The 27,644-nt window shown below is 42.0% G+C and overlaps 2 protein-coding genes and 1 long non-coding RNA gene across 4 annotated transcripts; 2 read left to right on the plus strand and 1 right to left on the minus strand.

Annotated features, from left to right (window-relative positions):
* Window positions 1-8,551, plus strand: POLG2 (DNA polymerase gamma 2, accessory subunit). Its single transcript, XM_081181411.1, has 8 exons — window positions 1-691; window positions 2,385-2,505; window positions 2,662-2,767; window positions 3,955-4,128; window positions 4,652-4,792; window positions 6,109-6,189; window positions 6,780-6,880; window positions 8,347-8,551. Exons 1-8 carry the CDS (start codon window positions 94-96, stop codon window positions 8,510-8,512), a joined length of 1,488 nt encoding a protein of 495 aa, XP_081037537.1. The 5' UTR covers window positions 1-93; the 3' UTR covers window positions 8,513-8,551.
* MILR1 (mast cell immunoglobulin like receptor 1) lies at window positions 7,668-21,153 on the minus strand. Of its 2 annotated transcripts, XM_081181560.1 has the most exons (8): window positions 21,049-21,153; window positions 20,902-20,958; window positions 18,792-19,106; window positions 17,928-18,050; window positions 13,515-13,598; window positions 11,940-12,002; window positions 10,095-10,154; window positions 7,668-9,290 (listed from the first exon to the last, which is right to left on the minus strand). In XM_081181560.1, exons 1-7 carry the CDS (start codon window positions 21,089-21,091, stop codon window positions 10,099-10,101), a joined length of 741 nt encoding a protein of 246 aa, XP_081037686.1. In that variant the 5' UTR covers window positions 21,092-21,153; the 3' UTR covers window positions 7,668-9,290; window positions 10,095-10,098. The 2 variants fall into 2 exon arrangements, with proteins under 2 accessions (XP_081037686.1, XP_081037687.1); XM_081181561.1 differs by lacking the exon at window positions 17,928-18,050.
* On the plus strand, window positions 14,443-27,494 carry LOC308580274. The gene is made up of 3 exons (XR_014004773.1): window positions 14,443-15,080; window positions 20,239-20,371; window positions 27,059-27,494. It is a non-coding gene; the product is annotated as an uncharacterized lncRNA (long non-coding RNA).
* The last annotated feature ends 150 nt before the right edge of the window (window positions 27,495-27,644 follow it).

Genomic DNA, 27,644 nt, shown 5'->3' on the forward strand with positions numbered 1-27,644 from the left:
CTGAGAAGCCGCGCAAGCGCTACGTGGCTGTCCTGTTGTTTCTTTTTTAAAAAGGGGGCGGGGCCAGCAAGAGCGCCGCCGCGCTTAAGAGACATGTTACCCCGCCGCTTCGTTTCCTTCTTCAGCACCGGTGGCGGAGCGCGGTGCTGCGGTCTCCGCAGGGTCCAAAAGTCCGTCCGACGCGGGTGGCCGGAGGGAGAGAGGCTCCTGACAGGAGAGCGCGGGGGGCAGCCGCCGGGGCGTTTCCTGAGCGGCTCTGCGGGCCCTGTATCCTCATCCCCCGGCAGCGCCGACGAGGAGCCCCGCGGCTTTCCCGAAGCGCTCCTGGGCTTGTGTCGGAGGAGGCGCTTCCTGCGAGGAGCCGAAGGTCCCCAGAAGCTCACCTGGGACTCTCACCTGAGCGGGGAGCACCCGGGATTGGGGCCTCTGGGGGTCGAGCTGAGGAAGAACCTCGCCGCCCGGTGGTGGGAGTCCGTGGTCACGTCCAGGGAGCAGGTGCTGGGGGTGGATGGCCCGCTCTGCCACTCACCCCTCGCGGGCCAAGGGCCGCCCGCCGAGGCTCTCCTTGCGCTGCGCCCCAGAGGCGTTCGAGAAATGTTGGAGAATGACCAGCTAAGCAAAGAGCAGGTGCTGGGCTCTCTGAGGAAGATGCTGGAGGCGTCTGGGGTGCTGCGGGACAGCCTCCTTCACGGTATGGCTCTCTGTCTCTCTCTTTCCAGAATGCCATACCCAAGTTTTATCACGGATGGAGGGGTTGTATTAGGATGGCAGCCCCTTAACACAGGTCCTCTTATACAGGAGTAGGTTTGCAGACGAAAGATATGGTGAAAAGGCAACCGTTCGAAATGGTGAAAAGCATCTTGAAAAGGTTCCTTTCTTCTCTCATCTGCAGGAGCGAGAAAGTTAACATAAAGACCCACAAAGGGGGAGGGGGGAAGTCCAGGGGAATTGACGGAATTCTCTTTATTTTGGTTGTTTGACAATTGTAACTTTTAAAATTTGAAAAACTAGTTTTTAAAATAAATAAAAAGGTTCCTTTCTAGTCGCAGGGGGTGGGGGGAATATGAAGCAAATCATCAGCCCAGATTAAAATATGTTTAAAAGGCTGGGGTGAATAAAAAAGTATTTTTTAACTTTCTTTGCACGCCTATAAAAAGTTCAGCCTGCATCTTTGACCGCAGTCATTCCTCCTCCTCTTTTCTTTTTTAAAGATGTAAAGGTGAGGTTGAGCAGCATCAGCTCAGCCAAAAACAAAGAAGCAAAAAGGAAAGATGTCATTTTAACAGATGGCAAAGGTCTATTTGGCAAAGTGTTTTGTGACTATTCCGAAATGAAGGTGTTTATGTTGGCAGATTTGCTGTGTAGTAGTGCCACCCTCCAAAATTAACAAACCAGGAGCTGTCTTTGATATACAGCCTGGCTGAAAGATATGCCTACTAGGTCATCTTCAAACCCTTTTTCAACAAACCTGGTATTAAAATAGTATAAGGACAAGCAGATGAAGGTTATGTTATTGACTGTTTGTACTGTTTCATAACTTGCAGCAACAAACACTGATAATTGAGATACCAATAGAAAACTTTGGTGAATAAAAAAAGATTTCACCTATTTATTATGCAGACGCCTTGTTTCAGAGTCAGCATCTTGAAGTGTTATATGAAACACTTGTGCTGCATTTCATTATGGAAAATGCAGGCATTTAGACAGCTGGTTGATTTATGAATTCAGCATTGGCTGCTTCTGAAGTTGCAGTGCCCAAAGACTTGCTCACGTTTGGGTATTAGGTTAACAGTGGAGCATTCTGGGGAGTTGGCTGTGTTGAATTAGTTACGATGAATTCTGCCAAACTTGCAGCTGTAACTCCAAAGCTGTGTGACGGCAGATTTTTTTTTTGGTCAAAAGTGCCTTTCCACCACCCCACACAATTTAAAGTTTAGTGCTGAGGTTGATGGGATATGCAACTCCCCAAGTACAGCTAAGGTTCTGCTAACCCTCTGGAAAATATAGCTAAGGTTTTTGTGTCTCTGAATGAGTGCATGGTGGAATGTGTCTATTCTATCACACGTTTATATTATGATATTGGAACTTTGAGTTGAAAGAAGGTACATTTTTTAACACTTCTCTGAAAATACAGGCACAAAACATATTTAAAACATAGCACTAAACTCAGAAGTAACCCAGTGTACAGTTGTATATAACAAAGTAATTGCAAGTTTGTGTGAAAAGATAGTGTATAGGTGTGACACTACTTGGTGTAGTTGCTAAATTTTGCCCTAGGCTGTCTATGTTCCAGATTCTTTTCCATTATAAAACAGATTAACATATAGGAGCTGTTAACACTTCCTATGAATGCTGAAGCCTTTTTATTATTTATTTATTGATAGGTGCCTTACAGCAATACATTGAGTGCCTGGAACTGGTCAACAAGAGATTGCCTTTTGGGGTTGCTCAGATAGGAGTATGTTTCCATCCAGTAAGAAATAATGAAAACGAGAATTACATGAGGTACTGTAATTTACGTTCCTAAATAGGCTTTGGTAGAATATTTGGCCACAGGTGCTTATCTCTGCATGTCTGTTCTATTTCTGGAAGAAAAATAATCTCTTCCATTTATTTGTGTTTTAAAGTGTTAATTTGATGGCCTCCTGCTGTTGTTTAAAGAACAGGTGAAAGCACGATGACTTCCCTAGTGTGGTACAGCTCTGCTAGAACTGCTGGACAGTGGCTGGACTACTGGTTACGTCAGCGTCTCCAGTGGTGGAGAAAGGTATTCAGTATAGTACTTGCATTATAAGCTTTTAAGGTACAAAGAGAGTGAATTGTCTGCCACTGTTTTTATATACCCTAAGGAGGCTGATGAAGGTTAAAAGGCTGTAGGTCTTTGCCCTCAATATTAGAATAATGATGAACAAACCCACTTTTAGCACTCAAGCAACCATTTGCTTAATTTAAAATATATGAAGCCAACAAGATCCTCAGTTAGACTTGCAAGTAGTTCTGCCTCCCGCAGTCACTAAAAATTAGATCCAACTATATGCAAGCATGTGACTTACTAAAAATTCTTCTGGACTGGCAACTAACGTAGAATTATTTGCAAGCTTTCCAAACAAAAAGTAGTCCAGCAAAAGGAAAGTGAGGCGTTGCTGCTGCAATCCTACTTGGCGTTTTATACTTCAGCTTGCTACATTATCTTTCACAGTCTGTGTATGGTTCCTTCCCACTAATGCTAGGGTAGTATTCTTGTCACCTCTGACCTCCGTCTGACATGAGAAGAAATTGTGAAGCGTTGGCATTAGTCACCTGTGCTTTATCAGCCAAGTTCTCACCCTTACACATGCTGTCCCCCCCATGAAATTACAGCTGAAATTTCCCCTTGTTTCTTTTACTCCACACCCTGTCTCCACTGATATACACTCCATCTATTCCTTGCACTGGAGTAGGTTGTGGAACGTCTGACTGCACTGTGCCAAAGAAGCAGTTTTTGCCAGGATTTAGGCAGGGCTAATCTTCTCCCTTGCTACCTGCTACAGTTCTAATAATGCCCCCAGGGCAGGGGTCATCAACCTGTTTAGGACTTGAGAGCACTTTTGCAAACTGGAGAAATTGTGGTGGGCAACACCTATCCTATTGGCTATAATGGAATGCTTATTTCATGCATAATTTCATCAAAGATAGGGACACTGTATTGCCCAGGAAGGAATGGTGTGGGTGCACTCGTGGGGGTCACATTGGTGACCCCAGCATAGTGGCTACTGGTTGTTGTGCATTAAATGTGTGTCTCGTTTGTCCTTGAGCCACAGCCGATATACAGACATGCCACTTTCTGTCAGAGTGAAAAGACAACTAACTAGAGAATAAGGTTAAACATTAATGCATATGCTTCTGTTTAGACCAGGAAAAAACACAATGTAGTTGGCATAAATGTCATCTGTACATTCTGTTACTTTTCTGTAGTTTGCAATAAGCCCGTCCAGCTTCACCAGTAGTGATCATCATGATGAAGAAGGAAGAAGAAGAAGCAATCTCTATTATAACTTTCCTTGGGGGAAGGAAGTCATAGAAACTCTGAGCAACCTAGGGGATAATGAACTGCTACAAATGTATACAGGAAAAGAATCCAGTTTGCATGTAAGTTTTATTAAATTTATTTTATTTTAAGAACATTTCTAGGCAGCTTTTCAGCCCCAAACAAGGGCTCCCAAAGTGGTTTACAATATGCACTGCTTAACTAATATACATTCAAATGAAGAAGATGGGATAAAAACTTTGCCCGGGAGACAGTTTCAAGACTATGAATGAGCAACAAGACTCGAAGTAGAAGCAATCCCCCAATTCGAAGTCACTAAGTGCAGAATTATCATGAAAGTGGCAAGCAGGAGGGCAGCAGGTGCTGAGTGGCGTGTTTCTTTCCTTGGAAATGAGCAAATGAAATATGTAGACACTTTTTCTCATCACACATTCCAGCTCTTTTAGAAACACGTTTTAACCTATCTTTCCCCTTCTCCCCCCCATCACGTGAACTCTTTTTTTAATCGAGTCAGCACGTCAAATGAAAGGGAGTTAATCTGCTTCTTTACATCTTTCTTATTGTAGAATGCATTCATGGGTTTTAAAGATTGCCAAATGCACATTTTTGTTTCTTCTCCTTCAGGGGCGAGATGGGAGGAAGAATGTTGTTCCTCATATCCTGTCTGTGAGTGGCAATCTGGACTGTGGAGTGTTAGCATATCTCTGTGATGGTATGCAGTTGGCTGAAAATGCTTCAACAAGGAAGAAAGCTCTGCAGAGAAAGGTGATCTTCCTCTTAATGCATATGCAGGCCAGCTAGGAGGTTGAAAAATTAATATACACTGTGGCAGCCTATAACTAAAACACTTGGGTCACTCCTCCACAGATGAAAACTAATGGGCATTATTCTTGTGTTGGATTGTGACCTAGCATATTGCATTATGTGATTAGGGTATTGAATTTTCTATAAAAGGTGATATTGCCCATATTCACTCACCATTATAAAGCATATTCCAGTGCCAAGTGAATGAACAGCAGCAAGCACCGGGCTCAAATGCTACTGAGTTCAGAAAGTTTGTTTTTGCCTTTGATTAAGTGCAGCCTAGCAGTTCGAAAGCACGTCAAAGTGCAAGTAGATAAATAGGTACCGCTCCAGCGGGAAGGTAAACGGTGTTTCCGTGCGCTGCTCTGGTTCGCCAGAAGCGGTTTAGTCATGCTGGCCACATGTCCCGGAAGCTGTACGCCGGCTCCCTCGGCCAATAAAGTGAGATGAGCGCCGCAACCCCAGAGTCGGCCACGACTGGACCTAATGGTCATGGGTCCCTTTACCTTACTAAGTGCAGCTTGGGACATGGGTGGCACTGTGGGTTAAACCACAGAGCCTAGGACTTGCTGATCAGAAGGTCGGTGGTTCGAATCCCCATGACGGGGTGAGCTCCCGTTGCTCGGTCCCTGCTCCTGCCAACCTAGCAGTTCGAAAGCATGTCAAAGTGCAAGTAGATAGATAGGTACCGCTCCGGCGGGAAGGTAAACGGCGTTTCCGTGCGCTGCTCTGGTTCGCCAGAAGCGGCTTAGTCATGCTGGCCACATGACCTGGAAGCTGTACGCCAGCTCCCTCGGCCAATAGAGCGAGATGAGCGCCGCAACCCCAGAGTCAGCCACGACTAGACCTAATGGTCAGGGGTCCCTTTACCTTTAAGTGCAGCTTGTTGTGTTATATGCAGCCAGAACTGTAATTGAACTCAACTAAGGTTAGTTTAAGCAAGCCTACTTCACTTGTTAGAAGTTGTAACCAGCCATCGCTAATGTTAACCAGTTTGTCAGTTCAGACAACACAACAAACTGGTCAAGCAAAATGGCAGTTAAGCTGCCAAGCTCCTCATTCTTGCCCACACAGGAAGGGCAGGGAAGCATGCAGTCCTGAGAATGTATACATTCCCATTCTCTTTCTTAGGCTTAATTGGCAACGTTAATTCCCTGGCTTGGGCTCCATTTCCCATGAGTTCAAAAATAAAAATTAACATTACATACTGCCAGTGATTTGTATAGTCCTGGGAATGTTTCATGGTTGTGTATCTCTTTTACTGTTTTGTATTTCAGGTACTTAAACTTCACCCATGTTTGACGCCAATCAAAGTAGCTTTGGATGTGGGAAGAGGCCCTACAATAGAGCTGAGGCAGGTAAGCTATGAAAGTAGGTATGCTTATTTTATTCTAATGCAGGAGTTTTTATGTAGATAAGCACAACTTCAGTTAATTTGGCTCAAATGTTGCATCCAATCTTTTTGTCCTAGCTGCTATGAAAGGCACTGGCCTTGTTTGGCCAACCAATGGATTACTTAAGTAGGATTGCACAAATGTGCAGGTTCTCAGAGTCCCTTGCTTAGGCATGTATAAATCTTGTCCCTAGTTATAACTTTCTTGCAGGAGTTGTACTGGGGAGAAACTTCACACAGCTGATGATCCTAGGGATTAGCATTAATTGCTTAGGAAGCAAAGTAACTGTATACAAAATAAAGAAGAAAAATATTTCATCAGTTCCTAAGTAAATTTCTATTGCCAAAAACAAGGAAATGTCAAATATATTTGAGGTAAATGAACCAAGGTTAAATTGTTGGCATTAGGTGATTTCTTTCTGACTCTTTCTCCTCCAGAATGTATCTTGAATGTTTTTACATCATTAATGCTGTCAATTAATTTATTATAATTAAAAAGCTACGCTTGTTTTCCAGTTTAACATTCCAATCACTGACAGTGTTTCCTTCTCGTAGGTGTGCAAGGGATTGTTCAATGAATTGTTAGAAAATGGGATTTCTGTTTGGCCTGGATATCTCGAAACTGTGCAGTCGTCACTGGAGCAGCTTTTTGCAAAGTAAGAAACATGGGATTGTAGAGCTGTAGAGCTGGATCATCCATTCCAACCCCCTGCAACGCAGGAACATTTTGCCCAATGTGGGGATAAAACTGTGATATAAAATCCAGGCACTGGTCCAGAGACCACATAACCTCTCCTGATTCAGATGTTATGGAGAAATAGTGCTGATCGCGCCCTTCCCACAAACTTCTAATGACCACTCCCAGCAGCTTCTTATAGCTATTACGTAGCATTAGCTATAAGAGTACTCTGCAGCACCCCATAATGTAACCATTAGGCAGCCAAAAAACACTCTTCCAATGCTGCTCTCTGGAGTCTGCCCAGAGGTAGGAACAGAACAACTGTGACGCAGCATCCCCAATTCCCATTCCCCAGAGCCAGTAGGATGCCACGGCCAATGGTATCAAAAGCTGAAGAGAGATTCAAGAGCAGGAGCAATGTCCCGCTCCCAATGTCCCACTCTTTGCAGAGATTAGGGTTGCCATATGTCCGGAATTTCCCTGACATAGTCGGTATTCTGTCCTTGTAAACAGTGTCTGGGCAGAAATCGCCGAAAGTGTAGATTTTGATGAATTTCATTAAAATTAGCTCAAAAACTCTTTTTTAGCCAAAGAAGCTCAACAACCTTTGTGTCCAGATTTTCACTTTTTGAAATATGGCAACCCTAGTGGAGGTCCTTTGACAGGGTGACCAAGGTGGACTCACTGCCATGTTTTAATAATCATTTGTTACAATATACTCAGTACACTGTCTTGCTTGCCTTTAAAAAAAATACCTGAACTGCTTTTGAGAAATTCTATTTTTTATTATCTTAGCATTGCAAATACTTTTGCAGTGGGTCATCAAACTTCCACAGCCCTTCTCCCACCAACATGCTATAGCCCTAAACTGTTTTGTGGCTCCTACACTGGCTCACAAATTGGTATAGACTTCTATTGCTGTTCTCAGGTTGGGAAAGCAAGATACGGGAATACCAAGGCTGTTCATGCTCTCTGTTTTATCCTTAAAAGTTCAGGGATAGCAGGGTGGTGGCCTGTGGGAGATGAACAGAATAGTAAATGGTGGTTGGGAAAGAAGGATCCCTGTGCAGTTTGTCCCTCATCGTCTTGTCTTAGAGACAGTGGGCAAACTGCACCTCGACATTACCTTCATCTGCTCCAATACTGAGTGACTCACTTGGCGTGAAATTGATCTTGGGTTAGCAATGGCAACATTGAATCCTGAAAATCTTTTCAACAGGTCAGTTAGTAAACAAACCCTTTTCCCCCCAAGGAGAAGTGAATGCCTTATAGCAATATTTCTGTAAGTTATTTTTAAAAACCACAAACTCCTGGAAAGTGATGGTTTTTAATGTACAGAATGCCTAGCGGATTCTTTCAGTGTGCCTCCCCTAATATAAATTTGTCATACTGCTACTGAATACAAGAGCACCAGTTCCACAGGCTTGGTTTTTTTGTTTGCAGGTATGATGAAATGAGTATCCTCTTCACAATCCTTGTCAGTGATACCACACTAGAGAATGGTGTGGTCCAGCTAAGGAACAGAGACACCACAATGAAAGAAATGATGCATATATCCCGATTAAAGGACTTCTTAACCAAGTACATTTCAGCAGCTAAAAACATCTGAGCTTTACAATAAAGACAAATTCTCTCCTTCCTGACTGAATGGATCTTTCCCCTGGTTGTAGCTAACAAAAGCCAGGAAAACTGACTTCTTTTTCTGATACATTGTTCTTTCCGCTAGTGGGCTCTCTTGCATCATGCGATAAGATGAGGCAAAACCAAAAGACACAGCTTTCAGTTCATAGTAACGTTACAAAACATCTAAGAAGCAGAGGGCAAGCAAATATATAATGATCCTTTGATAACTAGCAGTTTGGAGCCTTCCAGACCCCAGGAGATCTTAATTTTATCACAACATAGCAACATCTTCATCTGAAAGGAATTAGTGCACTGTTGATCAATAAATTTGTCTTTTTATATAGTAGAAATAGGCATGGATGACTTGTGTGCAGTGGAGCAGCTGTCATCTGAACATGGACCCATCCTAAACTTGTTAGCCAAATTAATTCTGCTTCCATTTCCAACATAAGCATATATAAATGGCATTCCCATAAACTGGAATATACATTAGCTTAAGTGTCCCAGGTTCACATGCAAAATCATTCTCCATTGTAATTGAATGGGGGGGGGGGGAGACTTGGAACCAAAGAAGTGAGGTGGTGGTTTTCCACTTCCTTGACTGCTGCTGTGTCAGTTTGAATAAATGCTGAACATCAGGTTGGAGACACGTAGCAGGGGCAAGCAGGTAATATTGAACTTGTCAAAAGGTAAAGGAAAGGTTCTAGATCTGCTGTGTCATCTTGGCTGTAGTATCTTGAGACAACTGGTATCAAACTAGAGCCCTGTAAAGACAAACAAACGGACATGGGCTTTGTTGAAGAATATTCTAAAGCTACTGTGAAACAGTCAGGTTTAGAGGAACAATTGGCAGCTTCCTACTGGTTGGGTAATCTAATCAATAGATGAAAAACAGTTCTTAAGAGATTAGGTGGAGTGGTGGGGAGTAAGGCAGTGACTGCAAAAAAAAATAATGAGTGCGATATATATATTATATGAAAGGATTATTGAAAAAAATGAAGGTTTCGTTGCTGTTTCTACACTCTGAGTAGTATGCATTTTGGTTTGTGGTTCCTTCCTACACCCCATATTCCCCCCCCCAAGGCGTTGCAAATCACTAGAAACTACTGGTATTTTTGGATATAATACTCGAGCTTCAGTTTTATAAGCTTCCTCCTCCCTTGATGTGTTCTGAATCCCTCTCTTTTGCATCGAAATTATGGTTTGTGCATGTCCTCCAAACCACATTTATAAATCATAGCTTGGTTCTGGTGGTCTGTAATATAGAATGAAGTAGTAGAGTGTTGGGGACAACAACGATGACAAAATGAGACCAAGTCTTGCTTTTGTCTGAACAAAACTTTGGATATTACATTTTGTCTGAACCAAACTTTGGACATTACATTGCTGAATTGGCTATCTAGCATTTAAGAGAAAAAGAGGGTACTATCTTTAACACTTGACAAATAGTAAGTAAATTAAAGATTTGTGCCTACCCACTACAGGCAGAAACATGATCAAAATGGACATAATCGGAGAATCTGAAAAAAAAAACCAGTTGCTTGTGAATAACGAGGAAGGAACTGTACCTTTTTATCTTCGGATGACAACTTCTGCATAGTCCACCGTACTATCCCCACCAAGGATCACTAGAATAAATAAGAAATGATCTTAACTTTTTAAAAAAAGGCTGCGTACACACTATATATTTGAAGCACAATATTTACATCAAGTAATTCTGGGAACTGTAGTTTACCTCTCCCAGTGTTTCAATTCCCAGCAACCCTTAACAAATTGCAGTGCCCAGAACTGTTTGAGGGAGCAAGTGCTTTGAATATGCTTTAAAGGCATAATGTGTATATAACCTTAGTCATATCAGTTTCCATGTTGGTATATCCTGCCATTCCATAACTTACAGGTAGCATCACATTCATGTAATTCAGGGAAGCAGCATAGTTCCAGGTTTCAGTGGGGGACCTTCCATGTCTTCCCATCTAAACTTGAAAAATGTAGGGTGCAATCCAATAGTACTTGCCATGTGCATTCTCTGCTAATTTTGGTGTCAGTTGTGGATAGCAACGTGTACCTTCAAGTGTTTGCATTTTTAAAAGACATTTTTGCTATAATATGAGCTGAAAGGTATTTGTAATATGTGTCTAAAATTCATTTTTTATGTGAATTTTCTCCTACCTATTTGCGGGGACAATGCCTATTTATAAATCCTCCATTTCTTCTATGTAAAATGTTTCTTTTTCAGTAGGGCCAGAATTCCTTAAGAACTCGTTGTAAACAGAGCACAGCATCTTGTGAGATACCAGTTTGCAGCAGTCATTATAATAAGGCTGCAATCCTTCACAAGATAGCTGTGTTACTACAACAACAACTTTTATTTACGTATATCCCGCCCTCGCTGGCCAAGACCGGGCTCAGGGTGGCTAACATCAAATATCTAATACATTAAAACATAAGATCAAACCATCAGTTGAAATACAGCTTAAAATCAGAATAAAATCAGATGGCAATCCATGAATTATAACTATAACTACTTTACTATAAAGTAAAGCTCTCCACAAACAAACATGAAATGCAAGAATATGAATGTTCCTCAATGTCACTGTAGACCAGCCTGTTTGTAACAAGCAGAGAACTCACCATAAAGTAGCAAAGGATGCATTGGGTACAAATCTGGAGTTCTGTACTATGTTAATTAAAAAAATATCTCAGTTCAATTCTTTCTCTCCTAGGAAGTAAATTCCAATGAGCTAAATAGGATATTCACAGCATAAGACTGCAGCCTTGAGACTGCTTATTTAGGACAGAGATGGGGAACTTGTGGCCCTCCAGATGTTGAACTACAAATCTCATTAGCCACAGCCAGCATTGCTAGCGATCAGGGGTGGTGGTAGTTAGTCCAGCAACATCTAGAGGGCATAGGTTCTCTATTACTGCCTCGAGGTAAGGTATTTTGGGGTAATTCCAAAAAATCATATATATATTGCTGTGCTCACTAACATGGTTGTAAGCAGTAATGAATCATAAAACTGGTTTCAAAACTGAAATGAAGCTAAATAAATATTTTCAGTACCACTAATATTGCATGGTGGGGGCTATTTCTGTTTCAATATATCATCATTTCTTAAAGGTTGCAAACAAAACTAAATGTTTTGTCCTTTTAATTTTTTTGTTTTTGAAATGAAAGTTCGTGGAGTTTTGAAAATTTTCTCATATTGATTGAGTTTGGACATTATTTTTAATCATAATGCGCATGAGCTGCATGCTGGTAGTTCTTTTTCACTTCTTTCTTTGTTTAGTATTAACTCACTAGTGCACATAATCTAATATAGCTTGCTTTTAGTAGGATTGTCCAACTCAGGAGGGCAAACCTGTATTCAACCTAGCATTGCTTTATTTAGGGAATTCAAGATAGACTTTACCATTTCTGTTGTCTTCCTTCTTGGTTTTAAGTTTCACATTGCAATACTCATTTTCTTCACATACTGAATAGAATGCAAGAAAGAATAAGTGAAAAGATGAGTTAACTGGCATTTCTGGTCTGCAAAAACAGTTCAATTTTTTATATGTTCTGCCTCAAATTAGAAATTATGTTCTTCATCCTTAAATCCATGGTCTTGAAAGGTCAGGAATGTGATGTCCGAAATGGGACTATTTAACAAAACTGAAATTAAATCTCTGTTAAGATACAGGGAAATACTAAATATAATTCTCTATTGTATGGTTCCCAGGATGAGGTTTTAATGATTGATAGGAATGAAACTGGGCATATTTTGTACTTCTGGAAGTGCTAAAATTGCTTTTCTATTTATCCCTTTTCAGGAAAGAGTTATTAGAGTTTGGGTTTGTTGGTTCTTTGCATTTACTCCTTCACATGAAAGAGTTCCTTATTCTTAGCTCTTTTCAGGAATATGTTCCATGTATATGAGAAAAGGTACCTGTAGTTGCTATGAATGCCCCTTATATTGGGGACCGCCTCTCCTGGTATGCCCCACGGAGGACCTTAAGGTCCATAAATAGCAACAGCCTAGAGGTCCCGGGCTCTAAGGAAGTTAGATTATGCTCAACCAGAGTCAGGGCCTTTTCAACACTGGCTCCGGCCTGGTGGAACGCTCTGTCTCATGAGACCAGGGCCCTGCAGGATCTGATTTCTTTCCGTTTGATTCCCTCCCCCACCTTTCTTTTTCCTTTCTCCTCCTGTGAAGACCTGCATCCTAATGTTTTAATGTTGTATTTTAATCTTGTTTTTTAAATTGTATTTTAATCAACATGTTTTTATTATTGGTTGTTAGCCGCCGAGCCCGGTCTTGGCTGTGTAGGGCGGGGTATAAATAACTTCTTCTTCTTCTTCTTCTTCTTCTTCTTCTTCTTCTTCTTCTTCTTCTTCTTATTATTATTATTATTATTATTATTATTATTATTAAATATCTACCTTGAGGCTTTGGAACACAGGGAGATACAAGTCTACATAAATCTTCAGTCTCTCCTGTTCTTGAGCCTTATGATTTCAGCATTAGGCCTACTCCAACTCTTTTCAGCCCTGTTTTCTATTCTCTCTTCTTAGCCAGCTTTCAAAGCTCTTTGCACAAGCTCCCGATAGTCAACTGGCTATACAGTTTGGCCCATTGGCACATGTCATTCTACACACTGCAGGGTCTCAAGGCAGTATATCATGTGCTGCTTCTGTATGAGCTATAATGTCCTTTATAACATGTGCCTAAAAGATTTGCCGTGTGTGTTTCCACTCCCCTACCCCCTGTGGCGATGTTACAACAAAGGATTTGTAAAATATTCATTCCCCTTGCCATATAGAGCCAGAATTCCTAGAACCAAATCTTGTTTCTTTCAATAGAATATTTTGTCTTGCTTTCCAGAGTGGCTGGGTCAAACCCAGTCAGATATGTGGGGTATAAATAGTAAAATTATCATTACGGAATGGGATGTCCCTATTTTCACCGGGAAAATGTTAGGAGGGTATGGAATTGCTCGGTCTTTACCAGTATCATAAACATCACCGTTGTCACTGCTTGGGCGACGGGCTGAAAAGACAACAGCTGGTTTGCTGCCTCTACTCTGTTTTCCTGTGAAATAAAAGCAAAATACAGTGATAGGGTTAAAATGTGTTTCTGATAAGCAAGGCCTTGCTTTCCCCTGTGAAGTGCATCCTCTTCTCTTGGCTCTAGGTCACGGGTGACGAATTTGGGCCAAATTTAATCCAGTTGGGGGAGCCCAGAGAGACATGGACAAAATAATGTGCATGGGCTGAAACGGACTGAGCAATTGAAGGATGAAGTGGGAGAAAGCCCTCTGAAGGTTGCATGTTCTTGCCAAGGTTGTCGCTCCCCTAGTACAAAGAGGAGAAAGATGGGTGGTGGAAAGGGAGCTGCAGAGAGAGGGAAAGTGGGTGGCAGTAAGAGATACAGTGGTACCTCAGGTTACATACGCTTCAGGTTACACACTCCGCTAACCCAGAAATAGTGCTTCAGGTTAAGAACTTGGCTTCAGGATGAGAACAGAAATTGTGCTGCGGCGGTGCAGCGGCAGCAGGAGGCCCCATTAGCTAAAGTGGTGCTTCAGGTTAAGAACAGTTTCAGGTTAAGTACAGATCTCCAGAATGAATTAAGTACTTATCCCGAGGTACCACTGTAATAGTAAGCCTGATCTCCACAGGCCCTGCCCACTGCCAGCATGCCACCCTGACAGGTTTCCCTCAAGGGATGAGGCCTACAACAAAAGGTTCCCTGCACTTGCATTAAATAGCGGAACCATTTCAATTTAGCAATCAAACAAATGTGCTATACCAGTCTTACATACGTGGGTGAGGGACCTCAGGCCTTGGGTGTCAATGCAGCCCTTGACACTTATCTTTACAAGTCTCAAGGCTTTCTCCAGGACATACCCATAGGAACATAGGAAACTGCCTCATCCTGAGTCAGGCCATTGGCCCAACTAACGCCATGTTGTCTACTCTTGACTGACGGCGAGTAGTCTCCAATGACATTCTAGTCAGAGAAGACCAACTGAAATGAAAGAGCCGAAGTTAGTCCTGTCTATAACTTCAGTGGGTCTGTTCTAAGTAAGGAACAGGGGTAAAATCCCGGGCCTAGACGGAAAAACCAAGCGATGCTTTACGAGATGAATTTTGGCATCTTGGCGGACCAGAGAGGTAGCTACCAGGTTGCTAAACCCCGGGTTTTCTATAGGCCTTTATGAAAAGGATTAAGGCGCCCGGAGACCAAAATGACTAGGCCCCAGTTCACATTGCCACAGTGGCAAAGAGAAGCTTATTGCATGAGAATGCATGTCGCTGCCTCTTGTTTGGCCTAGAACACGTTTCAAGGCGAAGTTAACAACATGGAGTGGAGATGCGATCTGGGGCGAAAGAAAAGTGAGGAAAGGTCAGGGAAGTTAATTCAACCTAGGCTTGGTTTCAAAATCACTGTGTGATTCTGAGTGACATTGTGAAAGCTGGCTGTCAGATGCTCAAACACTTCTATTAGGAGGAAAAGCTGATAAGGATTTTGCCGAAGCACAAAGATGTCGCCACACCAGCGCTACTCAAGGTAAGGAAAGATTGCTCTCTCATTATCGAATGCTTCGTTGTGAATTAGTTTGCCAGTACAGTCAGCACACCAGAATAAATCTGCATGGTTTTTTTTACTTTTCATCTTTGTGAGTGTAAAACCAAATGCGAAGCGCTTGTTCCCTCAAACCTTAAGTTAATATTTGTGTGTACCATGTGCTAGGGTACATGACTCGCAGAAGGTTTAGGAGCGCCATGAATTTTCTAGACAGAAATATGTTTGTCTTGCCAGGGAAGGGTTCAGCCTAGCCTCCTTTGGAAGGGAGTTGATTTGATTTGATGTGATTGAATTTATACCCAGAGGTCTCAGGGCAGTTCACAGAACAAAACCAGAATATAAAACCATAAAAAATATAATCAAAATAAAAACAACAACCCAATAACATCCCCTCCCCCAATACCTCAGCAGCACACTGAGAAAGCCCTCTCTTGTATCCTCGCCAACATGTCTCGGAGGGTGATGGGTCCAAGAGAAAGGCCTCTTACCTAGATCTCAAACCCTAGGCACATTTGTATGGGAGTATATGGTCTCTCAGAATCCAAGCCGTTATTTAAGTTGTTAGAAGATACGTTAAATAAAAAATGAATATATATCATATATCATGCTATGCTTTGCAAAAACACTTTCCACCTAGACAGGTGAAACTAACACCCTTGACTAATACCTGCCTTTAAATGCATTTGACGCTGCAACTTTTTAAAAAAATCATGTGCTTGTTATACGTTTAGCTTGTGTGGAGTGCTGAGTGTTGCCAGGAAGCAATGCCTTTTTGGGCAAAGTGCAGCAACTTTTTGATTTATTTATTTTTGTTGTTGTAGCCCCCAGTGAGGGGGAATTCTGAAAGAGTGTGTTGCAAATCTTCTACATCCTCTGATACACATGTTGGGTTGCCATGCACCTGGAATTTCCTGGACATAGATGGGACTTGGCTGTCTCTGGACAGAAATCGCTTTAGAGTCCGGTAAAATCCAGATGTATGGCAACCCACATTGGAAGTGTAAAGGTAAAGGTAAAGGTACCCCTGCCCGTATGGGCTAGTCTTGACAGACTCTAGGGTTGTGCACTCATCTCACTCTAGAGGCCTAGAGCCAGCGCTGTCCGCAGACACTTCCGGGTCACGTGGCCAGCGTGACAAGCTGCATCTGGCGAGCCAGCGCAGCACACGGAAACACCGTTTACCTTCCCGCTAGTAAGCGGTCCCTATAGGTTGGTAGGCGCTAGGACCAAGCAACGGGAGCGCACCCCGCCGCGGGGATTCGAACCGCCGACCTGATGATCAGCAAGTCCTAGGCGCTGAGGTTTTACCCACAGCGCCACCCGCGTCCCTCATTGGAAGTGTAGGTTTTGGCAAATTTTCTTTTAAAAAAAAAAGTTCAACAACTTTGGGCAAAACTAAATAAAAGGCTCAGCAACCTTTGTGTCTGGATTTTCGCTTTTTGAAATATGGCAACCCTATATTGGAGGGCATGGGTGGATTCTGTGTGCTTAATTGCAACTCCTTTAGATAAGATTGTCATTGCTGTGGAGTCTTTGAATAAGCTAAATTTGTCTCTACAGACATCTTTTGTGCTGTGGGGTGTTTTGGAATATATCACATCATTCAAGTGCATAATCATAGCACCAGTCTGATAAAAGTTGCTGGTTTCAGTTGACTACAGACATAAACTGCTATAAGCTTTGAGATACTGCCGCTGATGTCAATAAAATTAAAAGCTAGTTAGCTGAATTAACCTTAATTCAAGAAAACGAAAATGCTCACTCCGTGGCATTGCTATTGCCAATATCATGAATATCAAGCCAGAATTTACAGAGAGGTGCCTTAAGAAGAGGAAATCATTTCATGATGAAATGACAGAAACGAAGTGACAGAAATCTAAAGGATCTATTCAAGACAGATGTTTTTATGTAATTGTCGATAATCTAATTTCCAGTCTTAAAAATCATTATGAAGCTGTGGGGCTTTTAGACGAGAAACTTTGGGTTTCTGTGGGCATACACCAAAATGACTAAAAACCAGGTTGAATAAATGTGCAAGTCCTTCACTAAAGAGACCAAATCACAACAGATTTGTTTGAAGAAGTGAAGTATCTGAAAGCAATTCATTTGGTTCCCTTTGGAAAAACCCTTTGGAACCATTTAACCCAGGGGTCAGCAACCTTTTTCAGCCATGGGCCGGTCCACTGTCCCTCAGACCATGTGGTGGGCCGGACTATATTTTGAAAAAAGAAACGAGGAAAAGAACAAATTCCTATGCCCCACAAATAACCCAGAGATGAATTTTAAATAAAAGGACACATTCTACTCATCTAAAAACACCAGGCCGTCCCCACAAATAACCCAGAGATGCATTTTAAATAAAAGGATACATTCCACTCATGTAAAAACACGCTGATTCCCAGACCGCCCACAGGCCAGATTGAGAGAGCAACTCCAGCCCACGGGCCTTAGGTTGCCTACCCCTGAATTAACCTCTCAAATAAGATTAATGAACTTAACATTTCAAGCTTATTTGTGTAGTTCATATTTTTTGCACTCTTGCAGTGACGGTAGCTAAAGCAAAGAGGTCACTGGGCACTTTGGCATGTGTTCAAAAATGGGTCAAGAGCACATCACAAATTTTGGAACCTTGGTCACTGAATCAAAAAAGGAAAGAAAACTAAACTTTAATTATAACATTTAAACATTTCCTGATAGAAAAAACCTGCACAGAACTGTTAAATGTGTTGTAGGCAGATAGACTGATGGCCAGTAGTGTGATATCAGAAATTCAAGTCTAAAAAACAACAAAAAGGGATCCTCATATAGGTAAAGCAGAGTCATACTTACTTGCTTTACACCAAGGAAGAATCAGCAGTGCAATTGCTGCACTTACTGCTAGCAGCAACAGCAGCAGAAGCAAGGGAGGCACAATGTATGCTACCAAGTTTTTATTCTTTTTCTCTTCTGCCACTGGGAGAAATATAATCATATGGATGTTAGGTAAACATGGATGAGGTTCCTGTCCAAATGGGATGCATTTTTAAGTAAAATGAAACAACAACAGCAACTAAATAGATTCTAGATTGTTTAAAATTTGTGCAAGAGGGGGCATTCTGGCAACTTTCCATGTACAGTCCCCACACCATTAGAAATAGTTCTTCAATTCCTAGGAACAGATTTGGGAGGAGGCTGCAAGGCGGAAGAAACTTCCATTTCCTCATAAGCAGAACTCTGTGCCGTTCACAGAAAGGAAGTTAGCCTAAGCCAATGCTTTTTAACCATGGGTGCAGCCTTAAGCCTGTCAGTAGGGACGACTGTTCTCATACAAGCCATATTCCACTCAAAGCTCTGCTGGGCAATCCCTGGTTTTTGCTGGTGTTTAGTCCCAGGTTGTTGTTTTTGTGTGTGTGTCCCATTCTTATGTCTTTAAGTGCATTTTCCTTTTAACCTTTAGTTTGCTCGTTAGCCATGGATGTTCGTATGGCAAATGTAGACTCTGGCCCTGCGCGCAGAGGTCTTTCTTTTTGAATTTGGGCGCACTGGCTTTTCAGGTGCAAATGTCACCTGTCATGACAGGCTCTTGGGTTCTTACAAGCTGTAGGTTCTCAGCACGGCAGGCTCATAATTGATGAGAACACAATGAGGATTCCCAACTGACACTCTTCAAGACCACACCCTAAAACCAGAACTCTCATTAGAAAATACACATACCTCTTAATGTAATGTTGAGTCCGCGGCTGTATTGGGTTTCATTAAATCTTTGAGCTTTACATTTATATTCACCCAGATCGCTGGTCGACATGACTGTGAGGTTAAACACAGCCCTTTCTTCTGTCCTGTTCGTTATTACATAGCCTACAGCCTTGGTCTGGGTTCTGAAAAGTGTGTAGCTAATTGGCAGCCAATCAGTCTTTGAGTAGTAGCACACCAGGATCACATTCCCGCCTATGATGGTTTCGTTTGGATGGCTGCAAATGCTGAAAACAGCTTTGGACCCTGGGCAAGTAGCGAAATTGTCAGGCACATCTGTAATGAGAAGTCAAGAAGCAAACAACTCCTTAGAATGTGCTGAATTGGAAAATGCATTCGGGCACTGTTGCTCTGCTGCCCAGCAGCTGGTTTTTACATTGTGGCATTGAGTGCCTGCGGAACACGGTAGTTCCATATAGACATCCTGATCAATGTCACTAGACCATGAATTGATAAGATAACCTCTGGAAGATATCTAAGTGTCTTCTGGCAGTGAATTCAATTAATTCCAAATGGCAGTGGGGGGATTTGGAGCAGGGGAAATGATATTCTCAGACATATTCTGTCCTAGTGCTTCTCTACTCCAATCCTGACCCTACCCAGCCTTCCTTCATCCCTTCCATAAGGGCAAAGACACTGCAGAGGGGGAGAATCAGCTTTCAGGAGTGAGTTGGAATGGACATTGTAAAGGGGGGGGGGGGAGAGAAGAGAGGTAGAACACCCTGTGTATTTGCTCTACTTCATGGGTAGGCAAACTAAAGCCCAGGGGCCAGATCCAGCCCAATCGCCTTCTAAATCCAGCCCGTGGACGGTCTGGGAATCAGCATGTTTTTACATGAGTGGAATGTGTCCTTTTATTTAAAATGCATATCTGGGTTATTTGTGGGGCCTACCTGGTGTTTTTACATGAGTAGAATGTGTGCTTTTATTTAAGATGCATGTCTGGGTTATTTGTGGGACATAGGAATTCGTCCCCCCCAAATATTGCTGACCCGTGCCCTACTTCAAATCCCCCCTCACAAATCAATGTTTCCCAAAGTAAAACAATCCCTGCTGTGTCAGAACTTTAATGTACATCTTTGTGTGTAGCACATAACCAACCCCGAGGTCTTTACCAGTTATCAAAAGCTTGGGCGGAATAGTATTAGCAGTAGGAATTGTAGCAATTCACTTATATTCTGCTCTTGTACAGACACACTCAGAGAGTGGTTTACAGCAAAAAAAGAGAAATACATAACCATAAAATGCATTGAAACCTATACTACAAATTAACAGCAGCAATGTCACAATATATAGCTGTAAAACCCAGCACATAGAGAAAATCCCTACTTGACAAGTTATTTTACCGTAAGCCTTAATCAAAACTTTAGATCAGATTTGAACAGATGATTCTATATTTTCTGCTCAGATTGGTGTTCGATACAAAGAGGTTTCCAGGAAAGAGAAAGGTGAAGAAAGACCTCAGGACCTTATGAGGCTGGACTTCTCCACCCCTCACCCCAAGTGATATACCATTAAGTCTCTTGTGGGATGGACTTCAGGTGAGAGAGAGAGGGAGGGAGGCAGTTCGCCTTATTTTCCTCCACCAGAACAAATGTTTCTCAACCTTTTTAAACCCACATCCACTTTTAGCTAACATAAATATCCCACAGCCCTTCAAACCTAGCTCTCCTAATTCCTTTTTTAAATTTCCAAGTGGATTGAAATTTTGTGACTTTTAATTTTGTACTTACAGTGTTTTTGGAAACACCCCCCCAATAGCTTCATATACTCCTTTGGGGGTGTCCTCTAGTTGAGAAACATTGACCTTCACTATCTTTTCCCCCACCACAGGGCTATTCTACTACCAGCTTCCTTCTGGGAAGGATCCTGATGACCTTTTCTATTTTGATATTGTTTGTTGTGGGTTTTTAAAACAGTTTAAAGAATTATTGCACTAAGTAAGTAAGAATTATTGCAATGCGCCAAGGCTAAGATAATTTACTGATCTTACATACATATAGTTGAACATACCATCTATTCTAGTATAGCATTTTGAATCTCACTACTGTAAGTTGAAGGAGAAACTTACCTTTTTTATCAACATTCTTACCCCTCCCATGATCCAGGTTGGGTAGACCTGAATGAGCTGAAAGAAGAAAAAAGAACATTGAGTGAGGTTAATCAAATGGGCAGCACTGTAGAAATAGGCACCACTAATAACAGGAGTATTTCATACCACATACTAAAGGGAGACACACAAACACTAAGCACTTTAGCATTTTTAACAAGAATGGAGAAGTGGTTTAGTTTTCATCCTCAAAGCAGTGGTTCTGCTAAATAAGTATTGTCTGAATAACGTTGAGCAATAAATATGAGGAAGCTGATTTAGGGGAAATAGATTTCTGTTTGCTGAAAGAAAAGAAAAAAAATCTTGACATTTATCTTGTATTCAGATTCAAGCTTGATTGTTCTGATGATCAAACATACATGCTACCTAGTATTCGGAAAGTGAGTTGTGAGGGATCTCAGACTGTTATGTACTGTATAAATGATCTGAGAAAGATCAGCCTCCAATGCAAACTGCATTGCTTCACCCACACAGCCCTTTGCAGCTTGAGTTGCTGGCTCAGACTGCTATTTTGCATGTATGTGGAAGGGGGAAGCTGGACTGTAGTGCAGCTGGAAGAAAAGGAGAACAGAAGAGAAAGCGTAGGAAATGACGTTTTGGTTAGAAAATGACTTTCAAGTCAGCACAGGCACTTGGGTGTTGTACAGGCATCCCTGTTGTGCAGGCATCAGCAAACTCTGGCCCTCCAGATGTTTGGGACTACAATTCCCACCATCCCTGACCACTGGTCCTGTTAGCTAGGGATGATGGGAATTGTAGTCCCAAACATCTGGTGGGCTGGAGTTTGCCTATCCCTGCTGTTGTGGAAGCCCCTCTCATCCCAAGTAAGACTGGTGCCCACTCGCTTGAGTTTATGACACCAGCCAAAGGTGCTAAAGACTTATGTATTTGTCTAGGCTATTGGGTGAAAAGAATTTATTTATATCATTAGAGGAGCACAGCCACTGCTGAACCACAGCCAGCCCATTTTGGTCATCCACACAATCGAGAGTGAAGGAGAAACTGCCTTTGCTCATTAGCAGTGACAGTCTATGGAAGGAAAGGGTCTGATCAGCTGCACTGAACTGCCCACTAGATGGTGCCATTATGCAATTCAGTGGATTTAAAATGACTATTTCAGCACACGCAAAAGGATATTTTACACACGCAAAAGGTAATTTTGTGTTCTTTCGGCATTGCTATTTCTGGCGGATATTTTCATCTCTTCAAAGGGGTGTGTTCTTAAAGGCATTTGGTTGGGCACAGTATGGACAGCATGCAGAGCTATATGAACCTTTTGGTCTGATTCAACAAGGCTCTTCTTAGTTCTTAAGGCAAGCTGATAAAACATCAGCCTCTAGTATCCTCTAGTAATGCATACAATGATATATATTGAGAACAAACCGGGGTGGAATCTACGCACACATAAAAAACGCTGCGAAAATGCTTTTTTTAAAAAACGTTTTGGGGAAAAAAAACAATCTATTGAATTTGCCATAGCTCACCATCGCCATCTAGTGTCACATTTGTAATATTGCACTTTACAACACACTTAAAACATTTTATTTGCAGCTGTAAAGCTGAGTCCAGGGTACGGACTTGAAACACTTCCAGCAAGCCTTTTAAGTAGAGCACTTTGCTAGTTTGCACGTTTTAAATACGTTTTTAGTGTTTTATATCCTGTTGTTTGCGGCCCTGAACTCCTTTGGAAGGAAGAGTGGGGTATATATTAAAAGCATCAGCAGCTATTCCAGCCCATCGATTTCCACTGGGGAGTTAAGTGTAGACACAGTCCTCTATCTTAGAAACTTCAATGTGACTTTGAAGTGCTTTAACTTTGGCTGGATTCCACCTGAAATATTTCAGACAAGTTATTTAAGTAGTGAATGGCAAGTGGGGGATACTAACGTAGATAAATTTATTATATTCAAATTCAGATTTATTAGTAAAGGTAGCCCTGAATCTAAGCATTTTATAGCTATATCGTGGAACCTGGAAGTGGGGTACTTGGTGTTTTGGAAGTGAGAAATGTGTCCTTTTGCCTTTCCTTGCTCCTGCGACATCCCTGTATACTGCAAGGTTTTTAAAAATCTTCCAAATCCTCAAAAACAAAACCTTTAGGGGCTTGAGCAAGCTAGTTTCCTCTTCTCTTTCCTACCCCAGCAGCTCCATTCTTCTTTTTTGCCCCTCAACATTCTCCACAGACATGAATAAGTTTAGCAGGTACTTAGGCTGTTCCTCCATGTCTTCTGCACACCTCCTGAGTTCCCTAGAAACCACTATCTCGTGTGGTTTTTTATGGCTCCATTTAATTTCCAATCTGACAGGCACTCCAACAGCCAAGTTTGCAATTAAAAGGAATGATGAATCATATGCAATCCTAGCCATTACGTCTTGACCTTCAGCATCTTAAGTTTCCTCACATCACGAAATTGGTCTTGGTTCAGTCTAAACGAAAACAATAATCTGACAAGACAGTGAATGGATGAGCAATAGGCTTCATGATTCCCTTTCCCCTTGACCGCAGGTCATGGGATTGGTAATAGGAAAAAGTATACTGTACATTGTCATGACACCGAGTTTTCTAGTGATGCAGCTGATAACGCATTTTATATAGACCCTTTTCACCAGTAAATGCAATTAACAACCACCAGATGGCATAAAAGGTGTCTGGGCTTTTTCCTTTCCTTTCAGCACCATTACATTATGGGTTATTTCTTCAGACCACCTCTGTACATTTTTATACCATATGTCTACTTCAAAACCCTATAGATTGTGCCACATTTGGGCAATGGATAGTTTCACTGCAGCAAGCAAAACTATCAGGAGACGTATTGTCTCAACAGACTTATTAGGCCCCGCTGGACTTCCTAGTCTTAACAGACTTATGGTCAAGCTTTTAAAATGCATTAACCCAATCATAAAAGCCTGTTTGAGCCGTGGACCAGGTAAGCCTTTAAAGTAACAGAAAGGAAGGAAGGAAGACTACTCCAGGAGAGAAGAATAATTATTTTATGGCCTTCACTTTTGATGAGCTATTTAAAGCCTAAAATAGCGGCATGTTTCTAGCCAGCATGTTTATGAAGGAAAATTTCTATTATTGTGTGTATTTCTATTTATATTATTCTGGGTGTTTTTCTTCATTGTGTGGTTTTCCAAGCAAGTGGCAGGTTATACACTGCTCTTCCCCAGCTATTTAAAAGCTCTCGATTTAATTTCTTGATTTGAAGGTTATGACTTTGAGCCCCAAGATTCTTGTTTAAGGAACTTCACTTTTTGTTGTTGTTGTTTATTGATGGAAACAAGAATACAACAATGGCGATGATAATACAAAGGTTTTGGATCTTTGCCAGGACAATATGGTATACCAATTAATGTCCACTGCTAAAACACAAAAAAATAGATCTCCCCTTATGTTTCTGCACCCATGAAGGAAACTGAATAAGCAACAGCACATTGAACACCAATGTTGATTATGTTGATGTTGACTGATGCATTATTATTTCAATTTATTGGTCACCTAATGCACCACACCTCTGGGAAATGTAAATAATACAACAGCTATCAGATGTAACAATAAAACAATATTCCCCAGCCCACACAGAGAGAAGGAGCTGTAAGCATGATTCTCACAATCCCTCAAAAGCCTGGGAAAAGAGATTTGTCCGAACCTATCACTGAAAGGATGTTAATGTTGGCAGCAGTCAGGCTTCACTGGGGAGAGCATTCCATCACTGCAGTGTTGGAGTGGTGAAGGTCAAAACTGAAAAGGTCCTCTTCTTTGTTGCTGCCCTCCAAACCACTCTCAGAGGGGGCAACTGGAAAATGGCCTCTAATTGATTGATTGATTGATTGATTGATTGATTATTCTATACCTCTTAATATATTTTAAAATATCTCTAAGCGGTGTACAGAAAACAGAAGCAACAACAGGCAACTTCTTAAAAAATTACAAAAATACACAGCTACATAAAACATGCTACATTGTTATATACAAATACAGTGGTACCTCGGGTTACATACGCTTCCGGTTACATATGCTTCAGGTTACAGACTCCGCTAACCCAGAAATATTGCCTCGGGTTAAGAACTTTGCTTCAGGATGAGAACAGAAATCGTGCTCCGGCGGCACGGCAGCAGCAGGAGGCCCCATTAGCTAAAGTGGTGCTTCAGGTTAAGAACAGTTTCAGGTTAAGAACGGACCTCCAGAACGAATTAAGTACTTAACCCGAGGTACCACTGTATATAAAAATCAGTATCAATTCATGTTGCTTCTTACACTCCCTTCCTCTCAGCCTCTGTGTTCTCACCCAGGGTCCAAACAAACTCTCTGTGCCAAATATGTTTGTTGATTTTCCATAATTTTAAACAAATTGTCACCAAATCAATACAAATTATATACAAATTTAAAAGCTGACTCCCCCCCCCCATGTCCCTTGTATTTTCCTCTCCCCTTTGCTGCTCCCAGTAAAATAACTTTTCCAAGTATCATTTCAAAATAGTACATTCATCCCTTCTCCCTACACATCACCTGTTCAATTACCAATTTCTGTCATGGCTTTTATACATTGTTACAACCTGTCCTGAAAACAGTCTAGCTGAGTTAATCCTCTTTTATCTCTCTATAGTAGTCATACATCAATTCTGAAACATATCCTTCTGATACCTCTTGAGTAACACTTTGCCTGAGAAAAACAGATCTTGCTTCCTCCCAGACAACATATAGTCATACCTTGGTTCTCAAACGCCTTGGTACGCGTACGTTTTGGCTCTCGAACGCCGAAAACCTGGAAGTGAGTGTTCCGGTTTTCAAATGTTCTTTGGAAGCCAAACTTCTGACACACCTTCCACGGCTTCCGATTGAGTGCAGGATGCTCCTGCAGCCAATCGGAAGCCGCACCTAGGTTTTTGAATGTTTTCGGAAGTCGAACAGACTTCCGGAACAGATTACGTTCGAGAACCAAGGTACGACTGTACACACATTAGGGACAAACAAACTTTTAGCTCACCCATAAGTCACACAACGAAAAGAGTTCCTGGAAATCATGGACATCACCCTAGTCTCTCATTCTTGACTTGCTTTTTATGGACAGAACCAAGGTGGATGGTACTTCCTCAGGCTGCCCACATTTATGTCCCATTCAGCTGCACTCTGCACCCCCAGTTCCAGGTACAGCACGTTTCCTATGGGGTCCAAAGGATCAGAAAAGCCTTTCCCCTCCCTCCACTCTCAGCTCTTTCTTCACCCTCTGTCTTCTCCTCCTCCTCCAGCTGCTTTGGTCTGATTCGGAGGGATAATGAATGCAAGATCTAGGTATGGTCTGGTTCAACTTGGAAGAGGCTTACCAGCTGTGGCATTCCATTAGATTGTGGAGTCCTGAGCCAGGTAATATTTTGTAGGTTAAAACCAGTTCTTTCAGTTGAATGCAGAAATGTATAGGCAGCTAGTACAACTGTGTCAAACCACTTTGCTTAGCAGTCTGGCTTCCACATTCTGTATGAGCTGCAGTTTCTGAGTCATCTTCAGAGGCAGCCCCACACATAGCACATTGCAGTAATCCAGTCCAGAGGTTACTAGAGCATAGATTACTGGAGCCAGGTCATTCCTATCTAGATAAGAGCATAGCTGGGCTACCAGCCTCAGCTGGTAGAAGGCACTTGAGTGCCTCTGTGACCACTGTGCCTTCAGTATCAGTAGAGAACCCTCAAGCATGATCCAGCCAAAACCAAGCATTTTCAAAGCATTTTCAAAGACCAATGATTTAGGGATAGTACTGTATCTAAGTTTGTGTTGTCAGTTTGTGCTATTATTGTTATTGTGGGGGTTTTTTGTACAGTGGTACCTCGGGTTACATACGCTTCAGGTTACATACGCTTCAGGTTACAGACTCCGCTAACCCAGAAATAGTACCTCGGGTTAAGAACTTTGCTTCAGGATGAGAACAGAAATTGTGCCCCGGTGGCGCGGCAGCAGCGGGAGGCCCCATTGGCTAAAGTGGTGCTTCAGGTTAAGAACAGTTTCAGGTTAAGAATGGACCTCCGGAACGAATTAAGTACTTAACCCGAGGTACCACTGTAATAATAAAAAAAGACCAATGATTTAAAACATGGTGATAGAGACATGCTTGAAACATTCTAGGTAAAACTGGACTTAAAAAGTGTTGCATCACATCCTTTGGCTGCATCACAGTCACACAGACTGATCTAAACAACAACGTTGCTGACCGATGAAGTCCCCACTGCTGTTCCAGTCACAACATCCAACTAACAATGGCCCCGTGGTTGGTAGAAGGGCTGCATACAGAACCCGTATGACGCAGGCTTCCAAAGAGAAAGATTAAACTCCTGCTGTGGCACCAGGCTTTCCACACCCAAAGAACACTGGGCAGTTTGTATGCAGCATATTTGTACCAGGTCGGGAGTTAGCGAGAGGAATAAGCATGCTGGAAGGCAGCCATGTAGATAAGGAAGAACGGACACTGCTACAGCAAGTTCAAAGGAGATAAGCGCTGTGATCTGGCCCAGTGGGAAACAGGAGCTATTGACTTCACTCTCATACTTTGGAAGATCCAAGTGTGGCCTCTGCAAGACTGAATGTATGTCGCTGATAATGAAGAAGAAGGCTATCATTATCTGCTAGCCACAATGGCAATATTTTATCTCCAGTGTCAGAGGCAGTGTGCCTCTGGATACTAGTTGCTATACAAGATCAGGAGTGCAGAGAG

Source organism: Podarcis bocagei (assembly GCF_964188305.1).
Source record: "Podarcis bocagei genome assembly, chromosome: 2".
NCBI classification, from domain to species: domain Eukaryota; kingdom Metazoa; phylum Chordata; class Lepidosauria; order Squamata; family Lacertidae; genus Podarcis; species Podarcis bocagei.

Excerpts from the sequence above, each read along its gene's own strand:
- POLG2 (XM_081181411.1), top strand. The coding sequence starts at position 94 with ATGTTACCCCGCCGCTTCGTTTCCTTCTTCAGCACCGGTGGCGGAGCG. Across the intron at positions 2,768-3,954 it reads GTCTCCAGTGGTGGAGAAAG|TTTGCAATAAGCCCGTCCAG; the intron begins GTATTCAGTATA and ends ACTTTTCTGTAG. Across the intron at positions 6,881-8,346 it reads CTGGAGCAGCTTTTTGCAAA|GTATGATGAAATGAGTATCC; the intron begins GTAAGAAACATG and ends TTTTGTTTGCAG.
- MILR1 (XM_081181560.1), bottom strand. The coding sequence starts at position 21,091 with ATGCTAAAGTGCTTAGTGTTTGTGTGTCTCCCTTTAGTATGTG. Across the intron at positions 13,599-17,927 it reads TCTTCCTTGGTGTAAAGCAA|GAAAACAGAGTAGAGGCAGC; the intron begins GTAAGTATGACT and ends TTTATTTCACAG. Across the intron at positions 12,003-13,514 it reads CGGTGATGTTTATGATACTG|TATGTGAAGAAAATGAGTAT; the intron begins GTAAAGACCGAG and ends CATTCTATTCAG.